The sequence below is a fragment of the Olea europaea genome, unplaced genomic scaffold (assembly GCF_002742605.1).
Source record: "Olea europaea var. sylvestris unplaced genomic scaffold, O_europaea_v1 scaffold1440, whole genome shotgun sequence".
In the NCBI taxonomy this organism is placed as follows: domain Eukaryota; kingdom Viridiplantae; phylum Streptophyta; class Magnoliopsida; order Lamiales; family Oleaceae; genus Olea; species Olea europaea.
In genome coordinates this window covers 102,671-111,167 of record NW_019231941.1, presented here as the reverse complement: position 1 = coordinate 111,167, position 8,497 = coordinate 102,671, and the positions used below count along the sequence as shown (strand labels likewise).

Below are 8,497 nucleotides of genomic sequence, written 5' to 3'. Positions count from 1 at the left end.
AGATTACAAGCATTCAATTATTACTGTATGTCAAAATGAAAAGAAGTCAAATTGGCAAATTTGAATTCCTTAGAAAAATGAAAAGTATTTGGACCTATAATTCAAACACCTGAAAATGTAATCCTTTTAGAATACAAGTGAGTTTTTGTAAGGAAGATAAATGAAAATAACGATATTACGAAATATAAAGTCCAACTCTTAGCTCAAGAATTCTCACAAAGAGCATGAATTGATTATGAGGAAATATATTCTCCCATAATAGACAACATACTTTTAAATTATTATTTAATTTGACCGTGTCAGAAAAGCTCGATATTCGCATTATAGATGCAGTAAGTATCTACTTATATGATTCACTTCATAGTGACATATATATTTGTGAAAGTCCCTAAAGGACTTGAAGTTTCGGAAACAAATGATACACGTCCGAGAATTACGTTCTTGATTAAATTACAAAGATCATTATATAGATTGAAACAAATATTAGATTTGTAATTGTGAAAATTTATGTTGATAATTTAAATTTGATTGGAACTATTGAAGAGCTTAACAAAATTGTAGATTATTTGAAAATGAATTGAGATGAAAGATTTGGAAAAAAATCAAATTTTGTTTTGAGCCGTAGATTGAATATTTTTCAAAATGATTATTTGTTTATCAACTTCATATACAAAAAAAGTCTTAAAACGTTATAATATGTATAAAACACATCCATTGACATCACCTATAATTGTTTGATCATTTGATGTGAAAAAAAAAAGATCAATTTGGTCACTTAAAGATTGAGAAAATGTTCTTGCTCCCGAAATACTATATCTTAGCGCAATTAGAATAATACCTATCTTGCAAATTGTACTATGCCTGACATAGCCTTCTCTGTAAATCTCATTGCAAGATCTACTCTACTCAAACACATTATAATAATGTTAAACACATTTTTCATTATGTGAAAGATACAATTAACTTGAGATTATTTTATTCTCAAAGGTCGGGATATGCAAATTTAGGTTATTTCTCTGATCAACTTAAAGTTAAATCGCAAACAGGATATGTGTTTACAAGTGAAGGAACAAGTATACCGTGGAGATCCATAAAGCAAATCTTTACAACATCTTCAAATCATTCTGAAATGTGTGATTAGCACATAACGTCCTTATCTTTCATTATTATTGTGAAAAATGTCTTTTCCTTTCATTATTATTGTGGAAAAAGTCTTTAGCTTTTATTTTTGGGCATTTTCACCCTATTACCTTTCATTGGGCAAAATGTTGTTTTCATTTTGCAGATTTTAATTGAGAAAATGGATGATAATGACCTTTTGCGTAATGAAAGGTGAAAAAAAGGGTGAAAATGCCAAAAAGAAAAAGAAGAAAGATAACGATGTTTTCCACATTTAATAGTGAAAGATAAGGACATTATGTGCTAATTACCCTTTTGAAATTATTGTAATTCTTGAGGCAAGTCGAGAATGTGTATAGTTAAGGAATATGATCCATCATGTGAATTAACTTCAACAAAACATAGTTCAACAATTTTGTATAAATATAATACAATTTGTATTGCACAACTCAAAGGGGGTTATATCAAAGTAAATGTACAAAACATATTTTTTTGATTCTTGTATACGCATAAGCTTTAGAAGTGACATTGATATTCAACAAATTCGCTCAAGTAATAATGGGGTTGATTTATTTACAAAAACACCGTCGATATCTATATTTAAGAAATTGTTTCAAGGATTAAAATGAGTCAATACAAAAATTTTTAGTGATCAACATCAGGAGTAGTAGTTATAGTTTTTTTTCTTCGCTTAAGTTTTATCCTGTTGGTTTTCCTAACAAAGTTTTAATCAAACAACATTTATTTTTTAGTACTCCAGAATAACTGTACTATTTTTCTTTAGTTTAATATTTTTGTTCCATTAGATTTTTATCAAATAAGATTTTAACGAAATAGATATTTCAAAACATGTCATTGAAGGGGGAGATGTAAATTGTCTATTAGTGATTAACTACTATACCCTTGCAGCGATAGTTTTCATTATTATTGTATCCCTTAGAATCCTATTTCTTTCTAATAAATATGAGACTTTAGTGCTCAATGAAATATACACCTTTACTACTTTCTTTTTTTTTACTTTCTATTTTATGACATTAACGCATTTTCCAATAAAAAAAAATGGAAATTCACCAAGATTAGGATTAACAAAATTTTGAATTCTGTGGTGCAAGGCAACGAAGGATCTAGTTTGAGTGACTACTGAAAATATCTGACATGATACTTTCTCTAAATAAGAGAAATCGAGAGAGAGGTGAAGTAGACCAAGACAGGATGGACATTACAAGAAAGGGCTAGAGCATTTGACAACACACTCAAGTTAAACGAAAATTTTGGCCCTGAAAGTGTTGTCCAAAACAAATATTAATCTGCTACAATTTTTCAGTAAGCATAATTTCATCATGCCACTGGCAAAAGCCTCCAATCAAAGCATCCCTCATCCACGGGTGCCGGCAACTATCTGCTGCTTCAGATACGGTTAACCATTTCCTACTTCGGGTGTTCTGCTCTGGCCATGATTCGAGCTCTTCCTCGACTAGCATAGCAAACACTGCAGCCTTACATAAACCTTCTGGACTGCATTCATCTTGGTGGCTTTTGCTCTTGAATTGGTAGTAACCAAGAAATTTCTGAACAAAATGCAGATTATCAGAATAATAGTAATATAATTAACTCATAGGGAAAGAGAAAATAATTGTGGTCTAGATGTATAGCTGCTGCAATGAGCAGTGTGATAACATCAATAAACCTTCAAAGACGTCAACTAAATGAAAGTTAATTACATGGAAAATTTATCTTGAATGTTTGGCTCATGATCATAAACTGTATATAAATATACTCAAGCCACTTTTATCAACAAATTTTGAAAGATCAACAAATACTACCCATTTATCTACCACTCTTTTTATCTATTTATAATTTAAACTGTTTATAGAAGTAGCTATCCATAAAGGCAGTCTTGCTCTTCATGGCTCGGCATCACAATCTTCCTCCATCTTGGTGGTTTCAACTCCATTTTGCCTTGCTTGAGAGATCAACTTCAGACTTGACTAAGGCAGAAAGTAGAGGGAGGACACAGGAAGGAGGTGGATAAAGGGAAAGGAGATGATTGGGAGGGAGGGGGAGCCAGGGAAGGGAGCGATAGTGGCGGATTTCTCATTTGTGAAAGACTAGAGAATACTTCGGGAAGACAGTCTATTTTTAATTAAATTTTAGTAAACTTTAATGTCTAAAACTGGTATTTTAAACAAATTCCAGAGTGGGTCTTCACTGTGGCCATTAAAAAAGGGTCTCTTAAAAATACTTGCCAAAATTTTACTAAGATCTAACCCATATCTAGATACTTCATTTACAAGAAATATCTTAATTTAAAGAAAAAATTGAAAGATTCACATCCATGGGGGTGTACAATATGGAACCGCCGAGTCGTTTTATCTTTTGATAGTCCAACTTCTCACCACTGATATTTTTATTGCAATCATAAAAGTATTGAGATGAAAGGATAGTCATCCTTTCCCAAGATATTCTGAACTATCCTTTAGCAGTTGGTTAAATGCTAATTAAAATGGCAGAAATTTCTAACAGGTTAACCTGTTCAAGAAAAAAATTCTACGTACCATATATATTTACCTAATAAATATATATCCAAAACACGTATTTAAGAATTGGTACTACATAGTAATAACTAATGAATTATAACTTTTGCACCTCCGTTTTGATATAGAATCTCAAGTTTTAGTAGCAAAGGAATACTTGAGTTTGAAAGATAAGAATGAGCATGAAATTCTGGTATCGTTAGTTAACAAGAATGGCATGCATCACCAATTTTCAAAAAATAAAGCACATATATTTAATAAATTCTCGAAACTGTTAGTTGGATATGCATCATGCTTGGGTAAGTTTAAAATTATTTAAAACTTACTTTCAAGTAACTGTTTGTTGTGAAGTAGAAATTTTTGCAAGAAGTGCAAAAATGTAAATTAAAAAAACTTCTCACATTTATTTTTCCCCGTACTCCCGCTTCTTCAATAGCTTCCCTAATTGCCGCCTGTTGATCTGTTTCATCAGTCTCCCAGCCTCCCTGGTGAGAGAGAGCAACGTAAAATGACTTCATCTGTTACATACTTATCCAGTTTCTCTTCAAATAAATCACGAAAAGGTCATAAGTCCATATTAGACCAAGAAAGAGAGAAAATATAATAACAGAAGCTAACTGAGAAAAATAGTGGAGGTTCCAGAACTGCTTCCTGAGAGACAAAGAAGAGAATTCATACTTCGTTGACAAACAAACCAAAAATTCAAGGATGAAGCTCAATTAGGTTCTGCATGTTAGACTAATTCATTGATAACAAACAATTATCCATGAATCAACATGCCATGTTCAACCAAACAACAAAAAATTTCCCCTAAAATTAGATCCAGAGGGGTCCGACTTGGGCTGTCTAACTTTTAGATTACAAGAAGCCTCATGCCACTCTTTGGAAAACATAATTTCATAAACTAAACATCTAATGAGTGCAACTAATAAACAGAGCTTGATCAAAGTATTTGTCAAAGTTTAAGAATGCATGGCTATGTACTTCATCAAAATAACTCTTGAAGACAAATAAACATAAAACCCAACCTTACAGTAAAAAAACACATAGCAAACTAAAATGGAAATATTGAAGAAGCTAATACAAGCCATAGGCCATACATGAAATCTCTTTAACTGAAACACAGAAAAATGCCAGGGCAGGGAGAATTTCTATACAAATGTAAAGACCCCATGTTTGTCACTTCTTTTAAATAAGTGCCACACGTGCCAGAAAATTGTTTTCAATTTCCAACACCTTGCTTTTCACAAGAAACAACCTCCCTCATAGTTTCCTGCTATTCAAGCAGAGCCTTGGATACCATCTCTTCACGACACTAATATTGGATTCATAGAATGAATCAGTATTTACGGTTCTCTCATTTTCTGATGATGTTTATTTATTTGAACTTATACATTGGATGTATACATCGGATGTAAGTAACATATGAAGAGGTAATTGACTTCCTGGCAACATGATCGGGTAATGTAAAATTTATGCTTGCCAACCAATTCCTTTCGACTGATTTAAATCCCTTCGTCATTTTTCCAGAAATGAGTGCCAAGTGGCCCAAGTCCAACTAAATGTTACTTTGAAGACAATACTGCTAGATAGTGCTCACAACTTACCAGCAGTATATATAACAGTAGAAGACGACACTTTGAAATACGCTCTGAGCAAATTATTTCATTGAATGAAGTAGCAGAAATAAAGAGTTTCGTAACTGATACCTTTGGAAAAAGAAGTCCTGGACCACTAGGCGAGTTTATCATGAGAACCTCTACAATCTTCTCAGAATCTCTATATCTATATGGAATGCATCTGGCAAACAATATCTTAAGTTAACATATGGTATACTGTTCAACAAAAATACACTTGAAATAAATTTAAATAAACAAAAATAGTAGCTCCCTCGTAACCCTGAGAAATAGCTTAGTGGTTAGGCATGAGTTTGCTTTTCAATGGTAACCAGTTCGAGTCCCTCAGAGCCACTGAAGTGAGTACTCGGTTGTAAATTTCAGTGCTCTGTGAGATTAGTTGAGGTGAGCGTAAATTGGTGTGGACACCCAATGTCATAAAAAAAGAAAATAGTAGCCCCTCACAGAAGCATATAGTGCTAGGTTCGAGTAATATTTCCAAGGGATTAATAGGCAAAATAAATAGAATTAATTGACTGCAACAGAAATTTTGAAATTACGCTCTTCTCAAGGTATGAAAATATAAATGGATACTATGAAGTTTTGGTCATCATAAGTAATCCAAACAAAAGAAAAAACAATTGAGCCAACAAAAGCTCTGCAGGCAGGAAAAAGGTTTGATGATCCACATCCAATTCTAAATCGTAATCCTTATCCAAGAAGAGAATTCACTACCTAAGAAAATTTCCTTCATATCACTATAAAATTCACTAAAATTTTACACGTTTTTAAAGTTGGTAATCTTAGTTATAGAAGCTCTTCCCAGGAATTTATGGTCCCCTCTCTCTCTCTCTCTCTCTCTCTCTATATATATATATATATATATATATATGCGCACACGCACACACACTACATCCATAGCAAGAAATGACATAATCTGTTGCAGAAAGATCTACTCATAAATTGCTTTGAATGGGTAAATCTTTCGTTGGCCTCAAATCTAAAATTATGTAAAGGTAAAATACATAAAATACAACTAATCAAAGATATACAACACAATTATTATTAAACTGCAAAATTTCGACAAAATGAAACAGAAATTAATGTTGCGCATAATGCATACACATAAGCACATTAAATTAACACTACACATACACAATACAATTGACCATGTAATAAAATACAAAAAATAATAAAAATAAGAATTACCCAGCCACAAGGCGAAAACCGGAATCATACCGCTGCTGATGCCGGCCCGTTCTTGCCACCAAAGTATCACACATAATTTATATACAAATTAAACCCCAAAAAAAGGAAGGAAAGAAAGAAAAAAACAACCCGTGGTTACAATCTTGTTATTATACAGGCTGCATTGACAACTAACCGGAAGCAGCTACTCTTTTGAAATGGTAAGGCCATTCTCATAGAAAAACAACAATAAATCAATAAGCGAGAAATGGCTACAAAGAAACCAACCGATTCAGTAAGAAAAACGGCAATGTGAAGGGTGTGAATCTCAGGATTCTAAGAGTAAATAACAGAGGCATTCTTGTTGTGGGTGCAATTGAAAAATGAATAATGAGAATGCGTTTGTTTCGGTGGGTTTGGGATGCAATTTGCTCCAGTTTTTTTCGTATTCTCTTATTGAAAAGCTTTAGGAGCGGATAGATGGAGAAAGGAGGGGTACATCGAGGAGTTAATTGTTCCAATGGTGTGTATATATTTGATCATTGAAGTTTAAAATGTTGAGTTTTCATCACTGAATTTAGGTCTATATTTTCGATTGCTCATTGAAATTTAAAATGTCGAATTTTCACTATTGAATTTTGAAAGATATTGTACATTTCTTATTAAATTTTGAAAAATATTGTACGTTACTTACTGTAAATTTGATATTTTTCAAAATTTAACAATTATGTTAGTGAGTAATGTATGACATATTCAAAAATTCAGTGAGTAATGTACAATATTTTTCAAAGTTCAGGAATCAAAATTCAACATTTTAAACTTTAGTGAGCACTTGAATACATGACATAAGTTTAGTGAGCAATTGAATACATGGATCGATGGAAAAAACCTCGTTCTTCAATTGGGGGGACATGTTTGAGAAGAGTTTTCCAACATTTAGAGGAGTGTTTTTTGAGACTCTTTGAGTATTGACGTATTCAATTGATATTTTTATAGACTTTTAAATAGTCCCCAAAAGTTTCGATGTATTCGATTAAATTTTTTTAGAAATCTCGATAAATTTTGGGATATTTAAATGTTATTAGCTTTTTCTTATCAAAGTATATGGGTTACTAACTTTTAAGCAAAAATACTCATGTAAATCAAATTTTCCTCTCATTAATCATAAGATTTTGGGGACTTTCAAAAAAAAAAGAAAAAAAGGATATATTTATTTTCAATATTTCGCTTTCATTTTTCCTTCTACGAAAATTAGAGTTATGATTATAATTTATTTTTTCTATTGATTATATTTTGTTTCAATTTAGCTTTCCTCTCTTATTGTTTATCTCTATTTTCTATGAAAAAGGTTAGATTGGATTCTTCTAACTTCTTTTTTCTTTTCTTTTTTTCATTCATTTTTTTGAAAAAATATCTATTTTTTATTAAATTTATTTTTAATGGCATATTATAATAATAATATTGAATAAATTTATTTTTTATCATATATATACATATATTTATTCATATATTTGATTATTATTTATTTAATTAAGGTTTAAAATTTGTATTCTTTTTTAAAATAAATTTTTTTATTTTATGAAAAGGGGAAGGAAAATTGTGGGAACCACCGCTTCATATATAAGAATTTAACATTATTGCATTAGATTCTAATGAATTCTATTTCAAATGAAAGTTTTAAAAAAAAATTTAAATTATACAAAAATCTATAAAAATTTTAAAATATAATTATATAGAAATCTAAGAAAGACTTCCACTAATTTCAAATAAATCTAAAAAAATTTCACAAACGTCATCACTTAAAAAAATTTATCTAGGTCTCAAAAATTCACAATTGAATACACCCTCTTTGCCTTTTATTATTTTCAAAATATTTTTTTTTCTTTCTTACTTTCAATCTAAATTTTTTTCTAATTTTTTAAACACATGTTATCTATCAAAATATTATTCAAAAAGTAGGATAGACCCTTTTTCCACGGGCTTCTTTTAAGTAGGTTTTGTAGACTTTTTTTGGATTTGGATATGATTTTGCAGTTTGAC

General features: G+C 30.9%; 1 protein-coding gene across 1 annotated transcript; it reads right to left on the bottom strand.

Moving 5' to 3' along the window:
- Positions 1 to 2,225: 2,225 nt before the first annotated feature.
- LOC111376055 (nudix hydrolase 16, mitochondrial-like) lies at positions 2,226 to 6,947 on the bottom strand. Its single transcript, XM_022998980.1, has 4 exons — positions 6,479 to 6,947; positions 5,363 to 5,453; positions 4,055 to 4,138; positions 2,226 to 2,687 (listed from the first exon to the last, which is right to left on the bottom strand). The coding sequence occupies exons 1-4, from the start codon at positions 6,550 to 6,552 to the stop codon at positions 2,430 to 2,432; spliced, it is 507 nt and encodes a 168-aa protein (XP_022854748.1). The 5' UTR covers positions 6,553 to 6,947; the 3' UTR covers positions 2,226 to 2,429.
- Between the last annotated feature and the right edge of the window lie 1,550 nt (positions 6,948 to 8,497).

What these genes read in the sequence shown, in the direction of transcription:
- LOC111376055 (XM_022998980.1), bottom strand. Translation starts at nt 6,552, where the DNA reads ATGTGTGATACTTTGGTGGCAAGAACGGGCCGGCATCAGCAGCGGTAT. An exon ending in CAGGACTTCTTTTTCCAAAG is followed by an intron (nt 4,139 to 5,362) that starts GTATCAGTTACG and finishes CTCTCTCACCAG; the next exon opens with GGAGGCTGGGAGACTGATGA. An exon ending in GAGTACGGGGAAAAATAAAT is followed by an intron (nt 2,688 to 4,054) that starts GTGAGAAGTTTT and finishes CATTTTGTTCAG; the next exon opens with AAATTTCTTGGTTACTACCA.